Genomic DNA, 27,822 nt, shown 5'->3' on the forward strand with positions numbered 1-27,822 from the left:
AGAGGAATAAAATGCCCTTTTTAAACGCAGAAGGAGATAATGGTCCCTCAGCCAACCCTTCCAGTGCTCCCTGCTTGAAGTGCTCCAGAAGGACCTTCTTTGACTTAAGGGAAAGAAATCCTAGAACAGTATAAATCAAAGTATGTTTTATATAGGGGATATACTCGATTCATGCCGCAAGCTAAAAATGAAACTGATTACCCATTACCAGAAATCTGTCACACCACATTTTCTGTGGTTTCGATAATTACATCGAAGTCCGCTGAAAATCTAGGATCAGTTATGTCGCTGTTTTAGAGTAAAATAAAAAAAGAAATGATGTTTTATTTTCAAGAATAATAATTTAAAAAATGAGATTGAAGCAAAATTTGCCATCCTTGGAAGCTGCCTACTCTGCCTATTGGGAAATTGGGTAGGGCTCGACCGATGGCATTTTTTGGCCGATGGGCCGATGCCGATTGTTGGCCGATTGTTTAAAGATGGCCGATGGCCGATGGCCGATTGTTTTCCTCCAAATGGCCGATTGCCGATGGCCGATGCTGTTGGCCGATGGCAAAAAAAAATCTAACAAAAATTAATTGATAAGATTGTCAGGGATTTAAAGGATCATTATTGATTCATTTCACTTTACTTCCTTTCTACGAATAAAGAATTGTAATCCAAAAAAAAAAATCAAATTTCAACCTAACTTTTTATTTTACGATCACCCAATTTAAACTTCACAAGTTTTTTCGGAGCATATGTACGTGCATATGTACCTAAGAACATATAGATGACCGAAATATCCATTTTGAACGCCTCCTTAGTTAATTATCGCAAATTCTCTTCTGATGTCCTCATGGGTGTAAACTTAAGTCACTCAAAAACGTTATGAAAAAGTAAGTTGAAAACTCATACGTACGTAGTATGTTCTAAAAGTTCGAGGACAAGTTGTATAAAAATTTACCGTGAATAGTTCACATCACCGAAGTACATCTATCTACAAAATAGTCACCTTGAACGACCAAGCACTTCTGCCAACGTTCGTATAGCTTTTAGAAGGACTCCTGGAAGACATTTATCGCACCCTCCTGTAAGGTCTCTTGCGCTGCTGTTTCAATTTCATCGTGGGGAAGAAGACGCCTTTCATGTTGAGGATGCACGGTTCGATTGGCCAATACTCTGATATGACAAACAAATAACATAACGTTTCGTCGGACTTAGCTCCGTGTGACTTTTACCTGTTCCCAGCAAAAAAAACATTTGCATGGACGCCGCTTTCTTCCGTCAGGTGAAGATAAAGCTGCATGACAGAAGGTAGCAAAAAATGGCTTCCAGGAGTGATTACAAGATTTATATTAACACTGGCAAAGTACATAGTCCCTGAAGATGACCTTTTGAAGGTGGATGTGCTTCGGTAATGTGAACTATTCTGGGTAAGGTTTTGTACAGCTTGTCCCCCGAACTTTTGGATCGTACTACGTACAATCTGTATAGGGTGTAGTTATGCTTCTCCTTTTTTGACTGCTGTATGATGGAAGAAAAAGAACAACAGCCAAAAAAAAAAAAGAAAAAGGAATAAAAACAAAGAGTCTGTTTAATAACCAATAGACTTTTTTTTTTAAATTGAACATATAACTAAGATTTCAGTAATATTGTAATAATGTATGGATTTAGGTAAACTACACATAGTTAAAAAAACATTAAATTATGTTGTTTAATCATTCAAAAATAAAAATTAAGAATAAAACTATGAAACCGTCAACAAATTACGTAATTAAAGTGGAAAGATTGCACGTAGACTTTTTTAGTCATCAAATTAAACAAAAAAAGGTAACAGATAAATTACAATATTAAATCATCTTACTAATATTATATATGCGAAAGTTTGTCTGTATGGATGTATGGATGTATGGATGTTTGTTACTCTTTCACGCAAAAACTACTGAACGGATTTTGATGAAACTTTACAATAATATAGCTTATGCATCAGAATAACACATAGGGTAGTTTTCGTCCCGTTATGGGGGGCAAAACCCCCATAGGGGGCAATAAAACACAATTTTTGTATAAATTCTCTAATATTGGGATGAAAAAATACTTGCACATATTTACATTATATGTCCATCGAAAGCTCTGATTTTGCTGCTGAAGATGGCACCTGTTCGAAATTTCTAAGTAGAATAAAAAACGAGTTATGAGCTTTTTAGATCCATGTTCGAAGGCTTTCCTCAACTCAATACAGTATTTAGTGTATCATCTCAACTCCCTGTCGATAGCGACAATTGTTGTATTGTTGACTTTCTTTGCTTTTCGTGATTGTTCAAGGCTTTTCTCAAGTCAAATCTTGAAGTAAGATTTTTGCACAATATTGGCAAATAATACATGATTTGGCTGATGATTTTCCATTTAAACGGAACTTTAATGTAATTAATGGTTTTTATTATTATTTATGCTGATTGAACACTTACTCATTATCCAAACAACCAGCAGATCGCCAAAATTTTTGCAGAAAGATTTCCGTAGCTGACGCATTTGGCAGTTTTTTCAACGTTGCTGTTTTTGAAGCCGAAGACTACGTCATAATGTTTCTTAGCTTTCACCCCATGTAAACAAAATATCGCCAATCAAAGAATTTTCAAAAGACTTTTTTTACTGTGTCAAATAATCCAGCAACTAAATTAGGCAAATCCATAAACAGCACAAAACTTCCATTAATTTTCCTTTTTGCACAATTTCAAACAATCACCAAATTTTATTACTTATTTTGGTAATATTTCAGATGAAACTATTTAGCGCCATTTTATGGTGACCAAAAATATCTCAGCATCTGGCGACGATATCTCTGTAACGAAAATTAATATCATATCGTTTTACAAAGTAAGGAAAGAATGGGGGAGCATCATCGAAGGTACCCCGAAACGACTTTCGCAAATTCGGTAAAATCGCACCAAGAGCCACAATGATTGAATTTTCCCGAAATAACTAAAGCAAGTATAAGGGGATTACGAGCGCAGCTACTTTTTTTTAATCACTTCGTACTTCTTTAGCCATACAGAGAAGGTTTTAGACTCCATGTTAAAAAAGTATCAACAGATTAATCTTTTTAAACATGAGAAGATTAATTTCATGTTTTTTAAATTTGTATATGCTTAAATATAGTGCTTTCGGTTCTAAATCAATACTACTTTGTTCTTTATTCTCATTCGTATTTTAGTTTTATGGGTAAGGAAGAAACTCGATTTTTAATCACGTCAAAAAGATGTGTTTTAAATTCTTTCGCTGAAAACAGAAAACAAAAGCAAGTAACGATTTTTTTCTAATAATTATTACTGACCCAGGCAACGCTGGGTATTTTTGCTAGTAATAGGAATATTTTTATACTTATTTAAAATTTATGAATAGAAAAGTTTGCATTTTTCGTAAAATGTATAACAGTGACAGCGGAAAAAAGAAATAGCCATGAAAATAGCGAGGTTCTTAAAACGCAGCTGCAATAAACAAACTCAATATTTACACCAAGTTAATAACTGAATACATATACTACTTGATCTGATGTTTGCACACGTAATATTGAACAATTTGATTGTTTAATTTTTTATGAAGCACTGCAAACAAGTTCAAATTAAATTTTTCAATTTAACAATAATTCTCTGAAATTAAAAAAAATTGCACAATAGAAAATCCTTGAAACTTTTTTATAACATATTATTAAACATGTGATGAAAGCGAAAAAAACTTATTCATTGATTTTATATAAATACATAAAAATAGTTACTTACAACAGAAAAAAAAATCGATCGCTATTAGTGATGCAAAAAAGATGGCGCATTACAAAATATAGGTGAAACAAGTATAAGAAATACGCAAAATGACATTTCTTGACCAAAATAAATAATCGCTAAATATTTAAGAAATGCTTGAAACGACGAGGGTGGGTTAGGGGGGTCACCCTCTGATTTTGGAGTAACTCACAACGTTAAACTTCTGCCCCAACTTCGGATTATTTTTTTTAGTACAGAACCGCTACCACCAACGCCTCGGAAGAGAGTTTCTGATTCTACTTCAGCACTTCGGAAGAAAAAAGTCAAAAATCCCTTTATTTTCCAAATTATGTCACCATTCAAAACGTCTTTAATCAATTCCTTTATTAATGCTCTAAATTCTTCCTAAACAATAGATAAAGCTTGAAAAAACAAATCTCTAATTTTATGAATGGTGTTAGTTTTAAACAACTCAGAAGTACAACTAGAGATTAATTTCAGAAATTGAGGGAGTGGGAGGAAGGGCACGCAAGTGTTCTCGGAAATACAAAAAATAGTCGTAAAAAATAGAGTTCAAAATAATCATAAACATTGAGCAGAAAAATCCTTTTAAAACTTGCACCCGAGTTTGTTTTGACGTGCAGTGGCGGATTTAAAATATGGCAAATGTTGCAATTGCGCGAGAGGCTCCAGAATCATAGGGGCACCGTAGGAGTTACAAAAATGCTTATGATGAATGTTTTACAACTTCTGTGATAGAGAAATAGGGCCCCAAAATGTATTTAGACGAGCCCCAAACTTGTAGCTCCGCCGAAGCGATACAGAAAAGACTGCATTACTGCATTTCATATTACAAATATCGAAAAATTAAAAATTACCGTCGGTTCAACGGGAATCTAACAAAATGAAACAAAACCGGTTTCGCCATCTCATATTTGTTTCCATAGTCTCCAATTCTGCAATATATCACCAAATGATCGTCAGTCTGAGACGCTATATTAGTTTTGCATAATAGCCACAAAAAATCAGTTAATAGGCTTTTTAGAACACCCGATCGAAAACAAAAAGGGAAGTGCACAACTGGAATGTGCGCACATCCCACATGTGAGAATATAGCCTTCTACAGCTTACCATTTTTAAGTTATGACTTATAAGAGATACATACGTACATCCAGCCGCAAGAAACAACGAAATAATTAACTTGTTTGGTACCTGAATGCAGTATTAAAAACTCTTTCAAGAGTGACTAAAATAGAAATTCATACTGAAATTTAAGTAAACAATTGTGTTTGAAAACAATAACTCCCTTTACTTTGTATTAAAAAGTAAAACAACAAAGGTCCTTTTTTTTTTCAAAAACATCGGCCAATTCCATCGGCTTTTCGATGTTTTTAAGGCCGATGGGCCGATGTTTCCTGCAAGTTAGCATCGGCCGCCGATGCCGGTGCCGATGGCTAAATTGTTGAACCATCGGCGCCGATGCATCGGCCAGGCCGATGCATCGGTCGAGTCCTAAAATTGGGCTATGTGGAAACTTAATAGCCCATTAATGCCAGACCTACGTCGTAGTATAAAGGCCTGAAAATTTTCTGTGTAAGGACATCACAGCAGGTAAGAAAGGTTTGCTATTATTTAAGCTGAATCGTGTTGGCTTTTGCAGGAAACAGGTAGCAAAGGTGTGTGAAATGCAAAAAGCTTAACTTATATTTGTTCCATGTCAAGTCACCTGGTGGTCCCCATCCAAACATCCCCGATTTGGAGGACGTTCTACAGAGGTGCAGACATGCCTTTGAAACTAACCTGTGCAAATTTTCAGCTTCCAAGATGGAAATCCTGAAGATTTAGGATACCTCAAAAAGGAAAAAAAAAAAGAAAAAGTGGGCTTCAAAATGGCCTTTAATGGGGGAACCTTGCTGAACATGCAGTTCGTTTTGCAAAGCTGATCCGCCATTTTGGAGCCCTTTTTTTTAAATAACCCTAGATCCTCAGGATTTGGGTCTTGGAAGCTGAAAATTTGTATTGGTTAGTTTCAAAGGCATGTCTGCACCTCTATAAAATTGCGTTCAAATCGGAGATGGTCGGGTGGAGACAAGAAGGTTATTTGGCATGGAATGACTCAGTTTTTGACTAAGCTGTTGCTACCTGTTTTCTGCGAAAGCCAGCTTGACTCAGCTTAAGTAATAGCGAACAACTCTTACCTGCTGTGATGTGCTTATGCAGAAAAATCGTCTTTGGAGCAAAATCAATCTATATAAGGTAAACATATCAGTAGTGGCCAGTGCTTCAGTAGTGGCCACTTCAAGGCCTTTTATTTGAAAAAATAAAAGGTATTATTTTAGAGTGAAAAAGACACTTTTTACAAATTTAAACTAGCTGGAATTTTTTTCACATGAAATTATTGTAATTTTATTCTTTCTATATAAACAGTTGATTGAAATTCAGATTTTATACTTTAGTCTTAAAGGGAATTTTGTATTTTATTTTAAGTTCAACGTAACTCAAAAATAAATTCATGGTGTCTCAAATTAAATGCATTTTTAAGGCTATTAAGACTTTAAGACTAATATAAATATATTCTAATATTATGAACTAATATTTTGCTGTGAAACAATTGTGTTAATATGTTTCAACTATGTATACGTATATATATTTTAAATTTCTGTAGGTTGAAGTATTAGCTGTTCCCATGAATATGTATGATAAAGAGAATGAAATAAATGATCCTAGTAGAAAGTTAGCTAAAGTCAGTAAGCCTGAAACAGGGACATTGACTTTTGGTGGTCATCTTCCTCCTAATCTGGAAACTGGTTATGAAATATCTGTTAAAGATAAAATGTTTTACTATGCTATCACTGTGATGAAGGTAAGTTATTTCTTTCAACTTATTTCAACTGTCCTCTACAAGGATAGAGTTTTAAACAAATCATGAAAAAATACTAATTCATGGGGAAAAAAACGTGTGCGCATCATGAAACTGTCTTCTGTATCTAATCATATGAATTCTCGGATGTAACGTATAATTGCTCATGAAATCGTCACTACAACATTGCACAACTTCCAAAAGGGGGAAGATTTTGTTAATTGGGAAATTGGCAATCTTAATTCATTGGCACTAAATTTTTTGCACCAATGGCCTGCTTGAGGAATGTTTTTCCTTTACACACTTAATCAAAGAGAAGGAAAATATCTATTTGCTTAAAGTTACCATAAAACTACAGGGTTATCAAAATAAAATTATTCACACAAAAGTTTGACTACCGCACAATTTCTCCAATTATCGAAATATCCCCCCCCCTCCCCAAAAAAAAAAAAAAACACAAAATCAAAAAGTTAACCTGAAACTTATTTTAAAAGTCTTTTTTATTTTAATTATAAGCATTTCATTTGTTAACCAATTGAAGATGGCTACAGATAAAAGTTTTAAATTATTCAGATTTTTTCTGATTAATTGATAATTAAATTGTGCAACCTTTCTCCAGCAGATTATTTTTAATGTGACTTACCTTTCACATTATTGTTTTAATGAAGCTATTTTAATTTACAGATGACACCTCACGTTTTCAAGGATGGTCTGCAATCGCGTTTTTAAACCTTTAATTTCAAAAATATTCTAGGAAGAGCCCCCGAACCCGCTTTATGTAACATAACTGAAGAGGATCTCCACAATTGCGTAATGGAGGTCGTAGTGGAGCCACGGGAGAGTGTCCAAGTCTTCGTCTAACATTATAAAACAGCAGTTTTAGAACAATATTTACGAAAATGTTCTGGGGGAGAGCTCCGACCCCACCTAGTATTACCAAAATTCGTCTAAAACTGCGTTTTTCGTGTTTCAATGTCGAAAAATTGTCGAGGGAGGACAATTAAGAATCACCTTTTCCTAACATTACCAAAGATCGTCTAAAACTTAAATTTCAATTTTTTTAGGGGGGGGGAGACCACAGGAAACCTTATTTTTGAGTCAATATTATACTTAGGATGGGGGTTGTTGATTCCCTCCTAAATCAAAAGTTTAATCCACTGCCTCTTGGTATTTAAAAATATATTAGGGGAACAAGGTGGGGACAGGGCTAGCTAAAACTCATACCCCTTCCCCTTTTGTTCTTTAAGCTCTCGATAGCCCTGAAAAATTTAATTTTAATCATTATTTTAACTGGGATTTATACATTACTTACAAACTGGGCCAAGTCATACTCTAAATAGAATAGAGCGAATCTGGGTGGTCCCATCACTCAAATTTGAAATTTCGTGCAAACGGCAAAATTTATTTTAGTATTAGCAGCAATTATTACAGTGGTGGTCATTTTTGGCATCCTTGGTCTCTTATGAATTTTTTTAAAAGAGGGTCGTGACATTAGTTTCACATCATGAAATCTTTTTCTCTTTTTGTAAAACATATTGAACAGTTCAAGAACTGCAACGTAACTTAAATTTCCATCATATGTCTTGATGCTTGTTTTTTGGAGCAAGCTCGTCTTATGATCATGTGTTTCACACGTACAGAAACAGAAGATTTCCTACCTGTTTGTCTGTGGTCTTTATTTGCCGGGATGTTTGAGAAAGCTCTAAATGACCGATCTCTACGTATTCAGATTTGTTGCTATTTGACGTACAGTGTGTCATGAAGTTTTTTAAGCAACATGCAACTACAGTTGACTTATGCAAAATGGCTATAACGCGAGTTTTTCAGGAGCAACAAATTTAAGAGCTAAAGTGAATTTCTCACTCTCAACATGAAAATATTTGGAAAGGAATCATGAGGATAAGTTTCGGTTTTGTTATTGACTACTAAACGTTAATTCGTGAATGTACTTTCATCCTTTCAGCAACACTGACTGCGCAAGTTCCCACATACCGCATTATAAACATAGCATTGTTAGTGTTTATCAGGGTTCGTACGGGTCATGGAAATCCTGGAAAGTCATGGAAAAAAAATAACAGAATTTCAGACCTGGAAAAGTCATGGAAAATTGAAATTTTCATTGAAAGTCATGGAAATTTATTTCAAGTCATGGAAAAATATCCTGGACAAAGAGAAAGGAACAGTAACTAAAGGAGCATTAGAAATCTTGAGTGATTTAACAGTATAGCACATAAAAGCTATTACAAGTGGAAAATTGAACGATCCAAAAATCAAATCTGAGTTTTGAAATCTCATTGCATCCATTTCTGTCGCAGCCGCTTGTCATTTTTTGCAATGTGATTTTACTGCCTGGACATCATTTATTTTGAATTTTCTGTTATTTTCAACACTTCTTATATTTCATATTCTGTAGTAGCAAAATTTCACATTCTTAGTTTACCACGCTCACTCAAAAAAAGCAATTCAGTTGCATGCGAGTTCGATTCCATCACTTGTAAGAACTTTATTATTAAATTTTTCAGAGTTTATCTTAATTTGTTGAATGTTTTAGAAAATGTAGATATTAAGTAAGGCGACAGAATACAGAAAAAGAGGAATTCGTATGCTCTAAAACAGTAGTGCCCAACATACGGTACGCAAAACTAATCCATGCGACCCGCTGCTACGTTCAATGTCGGGAATTAAACGTGTTCTGAAATTTCTGTACCTATTAATTTATATGCATTTGAAAATGCAAATTTGTAAACAAAACAAATATACTTTTGAATCAGAAGATTGATTCATTACTGAATGTTTTTTTTTTCAAAAAAGATCTGGTTTGGAAACATAAAGAACTAAACTATGTGACTTTACTTTAAAGAACCAAAATACTGTCCAGTTATGTGGATGATTAAAGGCACTGTTGACACTAAAAGGTAACTTTTGAAGCAAATTTATTGAAACTTAATGATGACTCATTCAACCTTTGTCCCATTCAACATCATTCTGCCTGTTAAAAAAAAAAAAAAAAATCATACATTTAAGCATCATCATATTTGCTTCACTGCATTTTTACTTTACTTAAAATTATATTATAAAGACAAATAAGAATAGTTTAGTGTTTTAAGTGTGCACTTATATTTTTTCCACAACGAGTATGCTTCAATGAGGCTGTGGGACGTTTTGCTAATGCTCATTTCCAAATATTACCAAGTTTGAGATTAAATAGTGCTATTCTCTTCGTGTAACGAGGTCATGAAAATTTTCATTGAAGTCATGAAAAAGTCATGGAATTTTTTCATCCAAATAGAGTATGAACCCTGGTTTATGCATCACCACTTCTTATATTTTTCATTTATTTATTCTAAATATGAAAGGTGGTGAAATATTATGGCACTTAGGCACGCTGTTTCATCTAAAGTTTGAATATGTGACAATTTAAGAAAAGGTAAAGATTCTTAATATGCTTGAACATCTAGAAAGTGCTTCGAAGGTAGCACAACAATAAGGTATGAGTGAATCTTTCATACGTATAAAGAGAAGGCAATCGGTATAAGTCCAGGGAGTCCCGGAGAGATGTTACCATAGATGTAAATGTTATAAAAGTAAATGCGAAGCTACTGTATTAAAAAATATATTAGAATGACGATCAGATTGCGTATGATAAATCATCATCTTCAATTTTTTAAGTTATAAATGTAACATATTGTATCTACTGTATAGTAGTACTCTTACAGTGCAGTGCTTTATTATTACAACATATTATACATACCGTACTGTTTTATTTTTATGTCACGCGATCCCATTGATCATTGATTTTGTGCATCGTAGCAGTATTTTATGCTGAATAATGCAACTTTAAAAAAAAATACAGTAAACATTCAGCTCTTTATGTAAGAGCAGGGGTCGAAGTAGTTCTATATATATCCTATATTTCCTATATTTTTCAAAAATCTCCTATATTCCTGTTTTTTACCCTATATATCTTTTAAAAAGAACAGTGAATAAACTTTCTGACATTGGATTTTTTGCTGAAAATACGTGCCCAAATGAATTTCAAATTAAAAAACTCAACTGACTAAATTCTGCAACAGTCACCTTCTCTCATTGGCTGCAGCAATGTGACGTCACTCTATAGTGGGCAGAGTTTCGAGAACTAAGGCTGAAGTTGGTTTTAGAATTTTTTGTTTAGCAACAGCCGTTTGGTTTGTTTTCTGATCGTAATATTCTGATTTTCTTTTTGCAATCTTTTCTTTTTGTGGAATTTTGGGATCCTGGAATGTTAGTTCCTTAAGATGTTAAAACGTAGTTTGTTGTAAGAAGTGGAATTATAATGGCGAAATCGCATCGCTTAACAAAATTTCGTGTGGAGTTGTTGAACGAGGAGGACATTAATTCTACAAAGTTTGGTGCATGGTGCATAAAGGAAAAGATGGTTTTACTGCTTTTTGCCATTTTTGCAACTGTTCAGTGCCCATAAGCAATAGTGGATTTTGGCAATTGAGGCAGCATGCTAAAATATTCAAGCATAAAGAAAACTTCGAAAAAAGTCTGAAGGATCCTTCTCAAGCTCTGTTTGTTCTTAAAACAAGTGATAAAGGGTTCAGTTTAGATATAAAATCAAAGAACAGTGGAATTAGTACTTGGGTCATGAGTGAGGAAGAAAAAATAAAAATTATCTTTGTTCAAATTTTGTTTAGTTGTTTAGTCTATAAAGTACACTGTTTTTTTCAAAAATTATTCTTTCAACTACAGGAAAGTCATTTCAGATGTAAGTTATAATTTTGTTAGAGGTTTTTTTTAAACAAAATCATTGATAAGAATAACCAAATAATATATGATATGTATTATTTCTTTTTTCATGGCAAAATTATTTATATAATGTGTCCTATATTTGTCGTTTTTTTTTTTTTTTTTGTGGAAAATGTCCTATATGTGACAAGTTGGTCACTTCTACCCCTGTAAGAGTTACATTTAAAAAACGGCCGAAAACAGTTTAAAAGGTGTTTAAATGTCTAAAATGATTGGGTATGTTAAGAAAAATCATATGCACAACACTTTTCCAGAATGCAAAATTTCGACTTTCATGAGGAGTCTTGGAATGCATCCCTCGTGTAAGTCGGGTTCCGACTGTACTTTCCTTTTCTTAAATTCTTCAATTTTAGTTACCTTATGCCATGACTGTAAAAATAGAATGTGACATCCCCCAGCTCTTACTAAGCATTTACATCGTTATGTAGTGCAGTGTGCAGAACAAGAAACGAGCAGATTTTGCTTTTTAGAGTACACAAATCTAATTGTCCTTATAATTTTGCCATATAACAGGAATATCTAAATTCAAACTTTATGCTATGAATTTGAAATTCCTATGTATTTCCAATAAAAGTCGCAAAATTTTTTTATTTTGTCCTTATAATTTTGACCACGACTGTTGCAAGATCTTAAATTTACAATAAAAAAACTCTTGTTAAAACTTGTAATTGCGCTCGTAAATAAAAGGTTTTTTTTTCATTTTTTGTAACTTTATTAATCTCAAGCAACTTGTATTTCTTGTTTTTTATATATATTTTTTGATTGATTCATTAAATGAATGCGAATGATCATAAATTTAACTGAAAATTTGGGACTGTAAAAAGTGTTATGTAAAACCTAATTTAAAAACCAGAGAATTGAGAACATTTTTTGGGGATTTTTCGCCATTGAGCTTGGGGGGGGGGGGGACCCTTTGGAGGGGGGAGAGTTCTTGCATCTTGGCTCAAGGAGGAGGCGATTGCCTCCATTGCCCCTCCCTTGTATCCATCCTTGCTGCATAAAGATCACACTTGAGAAACCAGATCCATAGCAGAAGTCACATTTTCATCTTTATATCTACTCCTGCATTATTCCCCCCCCCCCCCACCCCCAAAAAAAAATGTTTATTTAGCAAAACTAGTTTTATTTGTATAAAAATAATTTCATATAATTTCTTTTGATTGAGAGATTAAAATCATAAAGTAAAGCAAACAGTTTTGCAAATCTTTTTTGTATGTAAGAGAATTTTGATTATGAAGTACCTACCGTATTACCCTGCATTATCTGGTATGTTGCAAAACTTGGGGGTTGCCAGATTTTCAATAATACTTGCCTGGTCCTTTCTGGCATGCCGGAAAAATCGAGGTTAGCAAAAAAAAAAAAAAAACTTTAAAAAATATTGGTTAAGCTTTATAATGAATATAAGTTCTATACATATCTTATTAGTATTAATATACAGTTTAATTTTGTAAAAATATTTACTGGCAATGTCATTTTTTATTTTAACAAGAAAAAAATTGTTTAAAAACAAATAATTTTATAAAAATCAAATTAAAACTAAACAAACATTTAAGCAGTAAGTTACTGCTCCTTAACCAGTGCTAAAGAATTTACCATAGCTATTCAATTAATAAAAATTAAACTTACCTCTCTAAAAGGAACTTAAAATAATTTATTTAAAAAAATTATGAACAAATTACAGTAACGATGATTGCTTCTGAGTTGATTATTTTATTAGCATACAATTTATTCCATTAATAAAAACCTACCATAAATAACAAGCACATTATATATGGGTCATTCTATACAAAATGAGCAAAATTCACCAAAAAGTGGTGGCCACATGGTAACAGATTTTTACGAAATTTGGTATACAGGTTCCTTTTATGCCTATAGAAAAATATATCTAATTAAATATTATAATGATATTTAATTAGATAGCTTAATATTTTTTATTTGAATTGTTACATGTGATTGAAATTTGGTCAAATTTAACACCATACTCATAAATGCTAAATGTTGCATTTTTGAAGGCTTGTACCAAAGTAACTATTTAATAAAAACATAAAAGTTATATGTTGTTGCAATCTATGGAGTATTGTAATTATTCTGATATCAGTAAAATTTTCTAACTTATTATAGTTAACTTTTAACCGAGTTTCAAAAACTGAAAATATTTCAGCTGTCTCATAATTAAGCATTTTATTTTTTAATCTCAATCTTTAAGGAATGCATTAGCTTCACTGAAATTAAAACCTAATAATGTGCTAAGTATCGTAAAAGAAATACCTTACTTTTGAAGTTGTATTTTAACTCCTTTGTCTTCAAAATCAGTTTTAAACTTAGTGACATTTTGTAAAATGATGATTTTCCCCTTTAAATAGATATAAAAATTCAAATGAGGGAAAATTCAGACTACTTTAAAATTTTGCAAGAATATAGACCTGTGTTTCTACTATTTGCTTGAAGAAACTCGGAATTGGTTTTCGATTTCCAAACGTAAAATGAAATTAAGGAAAATAGCATTTTCTTTCTGTTTTATGGGTCAATCCATACAGGTTCGACGGATGGTTGCGCTCGACCATTTTTAATTTCTTTGAAATTCATATCCCTAAAAGCTGCATATGAAAGATGTTTAAAACCACTTTTATTTTTTTTTCTCAACTGGACCTTTGATTTTTCAGAGGTCATCAAAAGTGATTTTCGTAGTCTGAAATGGGACTTTTAGACCTTTGCATTTTGGCCAACATCTATTTGAATTACATTTATGACAGTTAATTTAATGCTTTGATGTTAAAGAACATAAGTTTATAGTCTTACATGCTGAGTTACGTAGCTGTAAGTTAATAATTAAAATAATGGCAACAGGTTAAAGTTTAAGGTCAAATGTAAAAATTTTACTCATTTCAAAGCGGGATAACTCGCGTAGGGGACGAAAACACGAAATGAAATATGGCAAAAACTAATCCCTGGAATCACACTAAAAAGAATATGTAATTGTTGCTGTGTGTTTGTGTACCCTTTATAGATTATAGCCCCTCAAAAATCGATAAAAAATGACAAAAATGACATTTTTAGACCCCTGTAAACCAAAAGGGGATGGAATTAAAAATAAAATTTCTTGGCAAATTGAATATTCCATTCAAGTACTATACACGTTATATATACTGTTTTTTTGTACTTGGTTAGTAAAAAAGATAAAGGTCTTTGAAATTGAGCAATTTTGCTAGTCAATTCACACACTAAAACAAATAAAAAGTGTGAAAGCTTCATTGCACATTCTTAAATTAGGTATATTGTGCCATATGTAATACATTATTCTGAAAAAACATATTGTAATTTTCAAAATAATCATATTAATTTGATAACTTAGAAATATTTGGACATGAATGAGTAGTTTATATTGTATAGAACCTGTATGGATTGACCCTTATGTGAAATTACGAGAATTCAAAGAACTAAATAAATGACTAAATGATGCAAGAGCAAGTATAACAAACATTTATTTCAATTTCTAAAAAATATACTGGTATAATGTGAATTTTAATTTAAAAAAAATGCGGATAAAAATTATGTATCAAGTAATAATAAATCATAATAATAACTTCAACAAATGCATCAAAGGAAATGTATTTTTTTCTTTTCTCTTTTTGCTCTCCACAAAAAATCTTTCAGTCTGCCTAAAAATTTGTGGCTCATTTTTTGTAGAAATATCCAGTTGAAAGCATTAATAGTACTTTCATTAATATATTTCTAGTAGTTTCAGACAAATATCATCTTTAATCGGTCATGTGTACTACGATGGATTCAGTAACTTAAGAAAATCATTTATCTGAAAAAATAACCATGCATAAAATCAATGTGTAGAAAAACATTACTTAGTCACAAATAGTTACTATACATGTATAACAAAAAAAAAATGAAATTATTGATGTTGGATTTAGACCTAATTTCTAAACTATTTCTCTTCAAACATATGCTCATTTCACTGATGACTGAAATAAATGTGAGACGAGTTTAGGTGTTCAATTGTTAATTGAGATGAATTTATGATAATTTCATATTTCCAAGACAGCTATGGGTGCTTCAATAAATTGTTATTGAACCTAACTTTCAAGATAGATAAGTTTTACCGATGGGACAAAAAAAAAAAAAACTATATGCAATTGTAGCATGCAGAAGAAGAAAATATCTTACAGTTATAAGTGGATTATTGTATGTCTTATGCATACTTGTTCTGACGAATAATAGTTTGATAGTTTATCAATGCCATAATAAGCAATTTTGCCATTGATAGTAGAAAGAAAAGCCAGCTGCTTTCCATTGAAAATTTGATTCATTGTGGCAAATGTTGTTTAACTGAGAATTTTTATTTTGGAAGGAAAAGCTATAGCTAAAATAGAGACGAGTTTCGCTACCAAAGAAATTCTTTTGTTTCAAAGAACGTTGCTGCAAAGCGGTTGAACTAAATATGTGTATTTCGTCAAATATACTTATTCATGGATAAAACAAATTTCCTCAAACTCATACCCCAATCTCAAATGCTATTGTGAATTAGACGAGATGGTCCTCTGCCCGTATTTTTAAGCTCAGTATGTTCTTTAAGAGCTTTTTTTTTCTATATCACGAATAGTGAAAATTCAACACAATAATTAAGGAAACATTTCAGCAAGTACTTCATAAACATGCTTTTGAAAAAATGAAACATGAAAGAAATGGTTAGTTTTGTTAAACTTTCAATAAAAAGTAGTAACTAATGAAATTATACCTTAGTTCAAGTTACTCTAGTAACAAAAATATGCTGACTCCAATGATTAAAATTTAGTAGCATCTAAAAGACACTTCAATATGTTACGTAAAAAAAATGAGTAAATTTAGAGCATTCCCTCACTTCAAAAAAAAAAAAAAAAAAACACCTGAAATAGAGAAAAAAAATGAAAATTTCAGAAATTTTTGATTTTTTAAAGTACGATTTCATTATCAAGAAATTTATAAACAATTACTAAATTAGAGCAGATAGTTAGTTATAGATAGTTTTTCAATCTGAATCATTTTTACTGTTATTTTTTCATTAAAAGCGCTAGAAGAATGATTTGAAATTTGAAGAAAATTGGCAAGATTTCAATTTTTGTTAATATCCATAGATTCAAAAAAAGCTTCGAACAAATTTATTTTTCTCTTTCTTAATAGAGATTTGTTTATAGAATGTGGAAATATTTATTTTTTAAGTGTACGTTTATAACTTATGGAGTTATTGAGTCACAAACTGGCTGCAATGAACCTGAAAATTTAGGCTTAGCGTAAGCATCAACTTCTAATTTCAATAACAAAGCAACAAACAGTTTTTAAACTTCCATACTTTGCATTCCCTCAGATATGCATGGTTTACCTAAATAAAAATTTTCATTGAAATCTGTGACATGTCAGCTACAGCTGATTTGCTGTTTTCGCATGGAATGACCCACATGCAATACACATTTTTTTTTGAAAGAAGGGATTTATTTATTATTATTATTATTATTTTCAGTGGTTTGCTTTATGATTGGAACTGAATAGTTAAATTTACTTTTGTTGCAAAATAAACCTCAAATTATCCGGCATATCGGAAAATTCGAATTTCCCGGCATGCTGGTCAACCTCACTTTTCCCAACATGCTGGATAATGCGGTGCAATACGGTAGTCTCCTAGCAGAATTGTATTTATGCAACTTTTTTTTCTTACAGGAGTATGAAAATTATTCTTTTGAAGAATTAAGATATGTATCACCTGCTAAAAAGCGCCTTATAGAGAACATGTTAGTTCGTACAAATAATGATGGTACTTACACTGCAAACTGGACACCTGGATCTACAGGCTGGTACTTATTAAGAGTTGTAATTGATGGCATCGAAATAGGTAAAATCTCATTCATACAATTCTTTGTTTCAAATTGTAGTTGCAATCATTATTTTTCCATAACAAGATGCGTTCATTCAAAATTATATTTTTGCTAAATTAATTAAATGATTTTCTTGATGGCTTGAGTTATTTCTTCGTTAAAATTGTAATTTAAATTTTTGTTTTCTAAACATTGTGTTTCATATAATGTGCTTGCATGTTATGGTTTGAATATATTACTTTAGAAGGAAAAACAATTTTGAAACATACAGGGTGCTTGAAACATCTTTGACACATATAAAGTTTCATAAAAAAGCAACAAAAAATCGTATGAATATATGGCCTGCATATGAACTTCGCATGTTTATGAATATTTTTTGTGTTTATGTGTGTCAAGTTCTTTAGCTTTACTAGCATTGAAGCTCTGAAGATATGAATTGCCCAAGTGGCGCAAACTGTTCCTCAGTCTATGCTGGCTAGTGTATGAAATAAACTTGAGTACCGTTTAAATGTGGTTCAAGCAACAATGGGTGTACACATTGAACATTGGTAATGAAAGATATTGCTCTCGGTTGAATAAAATGATTACACGCCTCACATTACGTTTGTTTTTCTTACTGTGACTGTACAGTGCCACCTTTGCACTGTAACGTTAATGCAGCACACATCATACAGCGCATTTTGGAAGTTTTTTTAATGATTTCATAAAATATCCGTGAACTTGTGCAATCCGCATATTCATACCACAATTTGCTTTTCTATGAATTTTTGAAATGTGTCAAGCACTTTTCGTGCACCCTGTATTATAATTATGTAATTACAGTACAGAACCTTTTATCCGGGAACCAAAAAACCGGGAAACCAGAAAACCGGCAACTTTGTGCGAATTTTCCCGTCATTTTTCAAAAATACGCATTTTGGCAATTTTTGAAAAACTAAGCATTTTTTTGAAACACCTAAAAGAATATGAACGGTATCTTAATAAATACCATATTACTCAAGTATAACAGGGGAAAAAGTTAACAAAACCGAACTTCAAAGGGTTATTCTTTAAGCGAGACAAAATTTCCGAAATATTTTCTTGAATTAAAAAGTACTCTCGTAAGTCCAAAATTTTCATGTTTTATTCCAACTGAAACCTAAAGAAATAAATATTGTCACATTCTAATGCAATATTTTATTGTGAATGGCCTTAAATTAAAATATTGCAGTTTAGAGCGAAAGAGCGGGAAATGCCGAAAACCAGATTCGCGAATTTCCGGATAGCTGATCGTGGACACAATCGTTAAACACAAGACTGTAATGAGGTTGTAAGAACTCATAAATAAAATTTCTATTCTTATTAACTTAATATAAAAGCAATAGTTATCAATAACTATCGTAATCACAAATACAACATCTTTACAAAAAGTTTTTAAAAAAAAGAAAAAAGAAAGCAATGCGTTTATGAAAACAAATGTTTTCATACACTACAGTAGAAAAATCGCACATTTACGTTGAAAAGCTTGTTTCTTTTTTTTTTCCAAACAGTGTGAATGTCTCAGGTCTTATGAATAAGTTAAATTTGAATTATTCTCTCACGATAGTAGTTTTTAAGATTTCTATATATATATATTTCTAGAGTAGTTTAAGTTTTCTAAACAATCGGCCAATAGCGCTTTTTAGAGATCCAGAAAACCGGGAAATTCAGATATCCGGGATAGCGATGGTCCCGAACTTCCCGGATAATTGGTTCTCTACTGTAATATTACACTGAAACATTGTCTAAAACCGCAGCTCTAGGTACTCAATCAGTAGTATGTAGAGTTCCTCTACCCTACAATTTGCCATCTATGGCTCTACACAAGGTGATTTCCACTCTTTAAAATTCAAAAACAGAACCCTGTGAAAAATCCTGGGTAGACCCAACCTATGTTTTATTGATGCATTAAAATACTGATAGGTTTTGCTAGGTGACAAAACTTACGATGACGTATGTATGAGGTTTTATGGGACAGAGTTCTTTTGTATTTTCTATGTAGTAGGATTATTTTTATTATATTTCATTATTCAGATAAGTTTTTAACTGTAATTTAAATTAGTATTCTTCAAAGCATTTTTTGTTCAGGGTTCGTATGCTCCGGAAAAACCTTGAATTGTTAGTTAAAATGACATAGGTATAAATGTCGGGGGAAAAGTCAGGGAAATTTCCAATTTTGCGCCCAATTTTTTTTCCCAGGGAATTTTGTACCATGATATCTAATCTTCATTTTTATCAATGTTTCCTGAAAAAAAATTGTAAAAGTTTTAAGGCAAAAAGATGCTGGCAATAAAAAAAAGGCAACCCCCCCCCCCCCAAAAAAAAAAAACTTCAGCGGGCGCCATTTTACACACCCAGTAATTTCTCAGTAGTAAGAGAAAAAGTTCCTAGGGTGAACAAAAATTATGCACAAACTCGAGAGGAGACAATTTACTGCTTCTGAAGCACAAGCCTGCGGATGGTAGGGTCGATCGGAAAAATGTTTTTTTATCGAAAACGTGCAAAACGTAGTCGCCATTTTTGGTCATTCATAAGATGAAAGTAGACACAAAGCTTAAATGCTTTCCAAAACCAAAGTAGAATTGGATGTTTTCTTTAAATGCAAACTAATGAAAGTAGCACAAAATGTGCTGTAAATTGTTTTTTAAAAATATTATTAAATAATTTTCTTCAGAAATGAAAAATTATGTTCTTAAAACTTAATCTTATTCTCTGTGCCTTGGACCCAAATGTGCTAAAAAGGTTTCAACTGAATTGTAATTTCATGAAGATTTATTATTTTAAAATTTTTTTCATGCTTCAAATTCAAAAAATTATTTTTTAATTTTTGTTGTAGCTGCCATATTTGGTCATTCCCAAGATGGCAGTACACAAGACTTTAAGTGTCTTAAGTTTCCAAAAATGGCATTGTTGGATGTTTATTTTAATGAAAACTATTGATAACAATGCGAAATGTGCCCTTTTTTTTCAGATAATTCGTAATTATTTTCTGGAAAAATGCAAAATTTTATCTCCAGAACATATTTTTTTATTTTAATTGATTTAGACGCTTATGTGCTAAAAACGGACTATTTTGTCTTAATTGTGTAGGTTTTAAAAAATTATTAATTATTACTACTTTTGTGCAAAAATCTACTTATTATCTTACATTTTTTACTTAGTCGCCATATTTGATAGTTTGCAAGATGGAAGTAGACATAAATTTACAAAAACATAATTGGATGTTTATCTCAATGTAAACTATTGAAAGTAAATGTGCAATTAGTAATGAATTTTTAAAAAGTAATTATTTTATGGCATAGAAAATTTTTAAATGAAAGCATCCTTTATATGCAAAAGAAAGAAAAAAGCTGATGATTATTAGCATCGGACTATGATCGACCACTGTCGATAAAAAAAAGGAAAAACATCTTAAATTGTGAGAAAAAATTTTTAATTCAATTTTTTTTTTTAAACTTTAGTAGTGGAAAAGTTTCAGTTGCTACTTTAAACAATTTGATTATTTTGAAAATGTTGTTACTTAAACTTAATATTGAATGAAGCGAGTAACCTGGAATTTTCTAAAAAAATAGTCTGAAAAACCTGAAAAAGTCGGGGAATTTTTTTTGCCCACAATTGTATGAACCTTGTTAATAATTTTAAGTGAATTCTTTTGATATGTTTAAAATATTTTGCTTCTTAGGTGGTTCTCAACAAAGATCTGTTGAAGTTAAAGAGCCTCCTCAAGGACTGCTTATACCATCAAAACAAGTTGTGCCAAAAGCTCCGCATCAGCCTAATCGGGTAAAACCTTATTTTGTTTAATTTTGTGGTCATTATTCTATTTTGCTGCATTGTTCGATTTTATTCACTGATTTTATGCAAAACTTATAGTTCCAATTTTCTCTTTTACTTGTCTAGGTTCGTAAATTTGCAGGCAAATTTAGTGCTGGTTTAAGAGTACGTAGTCATCCATCACTACAAAGTGAACAAATTGGCACTGTCCGCGTCAATGACACAGTTAGTTTTGTTGATGAGGTAATGTCTATTTCATATTGACAGTGTTCTATTTTTTTAGTTCAATGCATTTATAGATATATTGGTGGTTTCCTTTAAAACCTATTTAATTAGTATATACAAGGCGCATATTTTGAAATGTGTTTCAACCATTTCTTGTTTGCATTAAAAATTCAAAGATTTCGTTGAATGAAAGTACATATCTGTGACAGTGCAATATTTTTACGATAATTTCATGCTGATTTTTATCTTGAATTTCTCTAGCATGTAAATAGAGAAAAAGAAGGGGGGGGGGGGGAACCTAGTAATTTTTTTAAATAAAATTATGTAAAATTTCTACAATATTTCAAATTTGCACAGGAAAAGTTTTAAAACCTTCAAGTTAAAGCTCTTCAAAAAAAAAAAACATTTTTTCTAACTTTCTGTTATCAGTCTTTGAAACATGTTTTCAAAATGAAATATTACATGAATCAGAATCACGAGAAAGGAATTAATCAAGGGAATGAAGATATCTTATATGAGTGAAAGTATGTGAAAAAAAGTTTTAAAATGATGATCAGGACATTAAAGGAAAAAAAAATCGTATAAGAAATATTTACAGATAATGGTAAAAAATCAGACTAAGTTGTGTATTAACGGGAAATATCCAATGTTGTTTAGCACAAGTAAACAGATTAAGGAATACACGTGTTTCGTGTTTCGAGGTTTCAAGGAACCTCTTTTCAAATTCAAAGGTGTGAGCTTCTAGATGTAAAGACACTGAGTAAAAGCAATGAAAATGGACAGCAGACAGCTTAAATATCAAAATAAACAATTAAGAAAAGTAAAACAAGACAAAATGATTAAAGATTTATTGTATGATTCCCTCTTAGAGAAAACCGTTAAGCAATAAATTAAAAAAAAAGACCCATAAAATACATTTTGCTGTCAAAATGAAACCTCTTATTAATAAATTAGAAATAAATTTATGCCTGAAAAATTTTGCTAGGAATGTATTTTTTAAAGACATCAGAATTGAAAACTAGAAAATCAAGAAGCTAGGTGCCCTATCTCTCTGATTTACTTTTAATTTATATTCGGAATGATTTGATATCAATTGGCATGTTGATCTAACAAATGTAGCTGAAATAATAGTGACAGGAATAAAAAACTAAAGCTCCAAAAGAAACTAACTTTTCTTATTTGGCTTTAAAAGAAAACAGGCTTTTGGAAAAGCAATGCCAATTTGGTTATTTGATAGTATTCCTTTCTTTAAGAACTTGTTGATCCAATTGTAACATTTCCAATGTAAACTAATAGGAAACATATAATATTTTTTAAAAAATAATTTGAAATTATTTTTTAGCTTCGAAATGATGATGGAGTTTGGGTTCGCTTGAGCTCAGAAACCGTTCGGAAATATTGTCAAAATGGTTTTACTGAAGCCTGGTGTCTACAGTATAACCAACACCTTGGGAAAACACTTCTCATTCCTGTAGAAGTAAGTTATTCTTTGTTCAAGTCTTTAATTTTGTGTCAAAGATTTGATTATTTTACAAAATGTAGTCAAGAGTGTACAAATGTATCATAATTGCATAGATTAATTTGTTTAGATAAATTTAGCCTTTTATCGCATTTAGTTATAACATTAATTAATTTTTCAAACAGTTTCATTTTGACAATTCATCTTCTGAGACAGTTAAGACAGGGAAATCTAATTTTCTCTAACAAAAGAGGAGGGAAGAGGGAATGTTTAAAAAATTTCTAATGAATGGAAAAGTAGTTTATGTAGAGATTACCGTATATACTCGGGTTTAAGTTGAGAAATGTATTACAAAAAATGAGGTTAAAAGTTAGGGGGTCGACTTATACACAGCGTAGAATTTCGGAAAATTTCCCGCGATTTTTTCTTGGAAAAAACATTAAAAAATGTGAGCATCTTTCCGATTTTGGTCCATTCCTTTTAAGCAGATACTAAAGAAGTAAATACTTAAACATTCTGCTATGATTTTACATGGTCTGACTGTGAAATAAAGAATAAATAATTCCAGTAAACAGCCGACTAAACAACTCGCTGTATTCGCGAATTTTCCCGATAGTCGAGAATTATTGCTCATGTTTTAAAAATAATGTAATATGGCTACAGCATAAAATTTTATTTATATAAAATCAAAACAAAAGCAACAAGTAAAAAAAAATGGTAGCAGCGAAATCAAACCCTTTACAAAATTCGCGATCCCAAAAGTGAACCCTTTTGGTGCAAAAGAATGAAAATCGGACCTTTTCAACATAACAATGTTCATTGCATTTCATTTTCTTCTTTTTTATAACATTTAAATTCAAAATTAGTGGCAAAATGCTCCCGTTTTTTTTTTCAAAAGTAAAGACTTGACTTATATGCGGGTTTCCGATTTTTTCCCAATTTTCCTCCTAAAAGTAGGGGGTGGGGGGAGTCGACTTATACTTGAGAGCGACTTATACACGAGAATATATGGTATATGTCCTTTGCAGGGCCGATCCTAGCAGGTGTGCAGCACATGCACCGCAAGAGGGCCGTTAAAGCAAAGGGAGGCTGCAGGCCTCATTAGTTCTATTAATCAAGCAATATTTATCACAACCTAAGTCGAAAAAATATGCAGAATTTTAAATTGTTTGGAAAAACTGTTTAAAGTTTTTAGTGGACTTCACAGATGTGTCTTGGTTGAGTGAAATTAGGAAGCATGTTTAAGTAAGGCATTAATATTTATTAGTTCGATAAAAGTAGAACATGTTAACAAACATTTCGAAGTAAAATTCGTATAGAATCCTAAATCCAGCAATAAAAGTTAAAAAAAATATTGCAGGAACTCTAACATAATTGAAAAACATTTAAACCACTGGTGCTCCATAAAAATCCATCTTGATAAACAGTCCTGAATGTGGTGGAAAAGTGTTTAAAATTTCGAATTGTTAGAAAACAAACCACCAACTTAAAACAAAAAAAAAAATGAGGAAAAATTTAGGTCGATTGAATTTTAAGTATTTCCGCAAAACTCCAGGACGTCTCAATGTTTGGTGCTTATGTGGAACACACAAAGAAAAAGTTTGACTTACCCCAATGTAGTGGAGACAAAAAAGGCACAAATTTTTTGCGTCACATGTGAAAATTTATTCCGATGATCATCACTTACACGACGAATATCAAGATCCTAGGGCGCTCCCGCGGAGTAATCGAAACATGGAAGGGAATATAAAAGATTAAAATGTGAAAAAAGTAAGGTAAGTTAAGTTCAAAGTCCAGTCTATTGCAGGGAATTAGGTTGTCACAGCAGAGGGATGTGCATCGTACATGGGGAGGCTAAAAAAGGCACGGCATGTTGTTGCAGCAAAAGAATTCATCGTAGTGCCATCAGCGAGGGAGATGATGTTAAACCACATGGAGCTGGCCGCTATACCACGGCAATGGCTGAGAAATCTCCATTACTCACGAAGAAAATGTCGCAGCGGGAGTCAGAACTAAATTCATGTTGACCGCTCGTACTGCTTTCACTATCCTGGTCTCACCAGCTACAGGTGCATCACCTGCCTTTTTCATCTTATGCACAGGTCATAATGTGAAAAAGAAAAGATTTTTATCCGTGCAGGATCGGAGCTATTTCCATGTGGACGCGAACATTTTTCATTTTCTTTTTTGCAAACTCTTGATTAAATACTGGATCACATTCTTAACTAAACTATCATTTTTTAAGAGAAACAGGGCTCCATGGCTCCTGTGCAATTATTTTACAATTTACATCTTTTTTTATGCCGATGCATCAAGATTTTGAATCGCCGTCGTCGCCATTTCGCACGACCCTTCACAGGTCAAGCGTCCGCGCTCCTCACTACCCAACGCTCTGTCACATATCACGGCTAGCACACGACTAATCACGAAAATTTTTGAGACATCCCAGCTAAAAACCCACGCAGTCGCGCGAAAGACAGATATCCATACGCGGCGTCACTTAGCGCAGCGAATGGGAATGCGGGAAAATGACATCACTGAACTAGACCACGCCTACGGCCAATGAGCGAAAGAGGCGGGAGACAACGCATCGCAGGAAGAAGAAGGGAAAACATGGCAGCCAAAAAACTCAGAAAAGACGCCATTAAATCAGAAAATGCGAACACATGAAATAAAAACGTGAATCTTTGAAAATATATGTGATTACTATATCACACTGAAATCTTGTTCTAACTGGACCCTGGTAATTTGTGGCACAAATCAGGAACAGGACACAGAAGGCCAGCCGGCCTAGCATACACCCTCAGCAAATGGATCTGACTGTCAATCCAGCTCCAGCCAGATGATCATCAGAAACCTGGGCAGCAAGCCTACTACAGGAACTATACAGGAGACATCAGCGCGGAGGAAGAGAGAGCGATGAATGGATGTCAAACACATAAATACAGCTTCACTAACGTTCTATTCAATTTGCATATTGTCATTAGAATGTTTGATGAAATTCTTGAAAAAAACTCCAGAAAAGTTATTGGTAACAGTTAAATTTGTTTAAACAGTTTCTTTGATGAAATCTTTTTTTTCACTGTGAGTTTAATGGATAACCGCAAAGTTTGTTTACATTTTTCAGCACCACGTTTGTTAGAAAAAAAATTAAAGTTTTGGGTGCAGCATTTCTTAGTGTAGCGTCAAGGTATGGAGACCCCCCCCCCACATAAAAATAAGTATAATTAATATTATTTCCTTAGTGCCAGAAAGTCAAGAAAAATTAATAAAAATTTCTAATATTTTGACATAAATGTTTATCGAAAAATCAAAATAAGTCCTTATTTTCCGATAGCGTAGCATAGTTTACGAAAAATGAGATGTGTTAGTGCACAGAGTTTTCTGGTCCATTGTTCTTTACACTCATGCTTCATTTGATAGTAAAATTTATGGCAGGGCCAGCAATCAGGCATGGGTACAGGAAAGGATCTCTTAGGGAAATGTCCGCCTCCTGAAGCATTAAAGGGTGTCTTCTAAAAGGAGAGCCGAGGACGGCCATTATTGCCTCCCCCCCCCCAAGTTTTTATGGACCCTAAATAATGAAGGTATATTTTAGGGGAAAGAAACTAGACTGATAGATACATTCGCAAGCACTTCAAACAACAAATTATACAGGGGAGGACGATATAAAATTACGAGTCCCCCAAATAGAGTTCAATACATTTGATCAACTCTTTGTCCTGTTGTTAATAAGTAATGCCTAAAATACGATTTTGGGACTTCAATTTGTAAACATTTCCGGAGGAGAACCGCCTGGCATATCTAATTTTTCACATATTAGGGCAGCCTCCTAATGTCACGAAAGAGTCGGTAATTGAATTTTCCAGATATTAATGTCAAAAAATATCCGTAAAGATCCACCATCGCTTCCCAGTTTCCCAAAGAAAGTATAAAATTGTGCTTTTATGGTAATATGCACCTGGGAGCCTCCAAATTCTTCTTTCTCAAAAATAGCCTAAAATTGATTTTAGTCCCAAAATAATATTTTGGTTGGGAAATTCCTCGTGTTTCCTCTATCATTACTAAGTATAGCCAAAAATATGTTTTTGAAACTAATGCCAAGGAATCCCAAAGAAAAAAAAATGCAAATTTTGACGTCAATTTTGAAAATTTCTCTGTGGACCTTGAATATCCCAGACTCCTTTCTCCTTGCATCATAACACAACCAAAGATTAATTAAAACTATTTTTCATACGTCAATTTCTAAAGTTTTCTTGTAGATCCCCTCCACTCTCCTTTCCTCACAAATCCGTCCTTCTTCTGATGTCACCGAAGACAGACTAAAACGCTTTTTTATGACTAGTAACTTTTGGTATCTATTACTTTTTTTTAAAGATATATATTGTGCCTAAGGAGTTTCTTAGTATAAAACTTTTTTACTTTTTATAAATTCATCTTTCTTCTGCTTTTTTTTTTTCACTTAGAGCTTGATACAGCAAGTTGAAGGTAGATGGATAAGGACGTTAAGTATTAGTCAAAATATGCAAATGACTCTTGAAGGGAGGCACCTTAGGTCTTTGCACGCAGGCGGCCGACACTCTAGGATCGGCCCTGGTCCTTTGATACAAAAATACTTAGCTACACACACATGCACAAGGAGCAGTTTATCTAGAAGCAGTTTTTCTAAAAACTCTTTGAATGAGGATAAAATGTTTAAGTGCAAGTATATAAAATTTTAAATGAAGAATATATAAATATTCAAATAATGTTTTTCGTTAAAACATTCATGTTAATATTTTACATTAACAGATGATTAAAAATAGATTCTTCCACAGATAATTGATTTCATTTTTTCTAAATGGATATTTTAACTTCATTTTTTTTTCTGCATCATAATCAATGCATCTGCTCGAATGAATTTTATAAGACTTTTTTATTTGCTTTGACTTTAGGAGCCTAAATCAATGTTGACTGAATTCTTTAAAGATAAAGGTTTGAAAAAGAAATTATGTGATGAGAACTACAAAGATAGATATGGCGCCATTCATGGTATTTAATTTTTATCTTAGTGTTTTGATAAAGTTTTTTTGCCATGGTTTTACTATTCAGCAA

General features: G+C 32.4%; 1 protein-coding gene across 1 annotated transcript in view; it reads left to right on the plus strand.

Moving 5' to 3' along the window:
• Positions 1-27,822, plus strand: part of LOC129232959 (E3 ubiquitin-protein ligase MYCBP2-like) — a 284,810-nt gene that overhangs the window by 136,509 nt on the left and 120,479 nt on the right. Inside the window, exons 47-52 of the mRNA XM_054867051.1 lie at positions 6,409-6,606; positions 17,098-17,269; positions 20,953-21,053; positions 21,171-21,287; positions 22,612-22,746; positions 27,663-27,759. Coding sequence (XP_054723026.1) covers positions 6,409-6,606; positions 17,098-17,269; positions 20,953-21,053; positions 21,171-21,287; positions 22,612-22,746; positions 27,663-27,759 — 820 coding nt within the window. The remainder of the gene's footprint in view (positions 1-6,408; positions 6,607-17,097; positions 17,270-20,952; positions 21,054-21,170; positions 21,288-22,611; positions 22,747-27,662; positions 27,760-27,822) is intronic.

Source organism: Uloborus diversus, chromosome 1 (genome assembly GCF_026930045.1).
Source record: "Uloborus diversus isolate 005 chromosome 1, Udiv.v.3.1, whole genome shotgun sequence".
NCBI lineage: Eukaryota > Metazoa > Arthropoda > Arachnida > Araneae > Uloboridae > Uloborus > Uloborus diversus.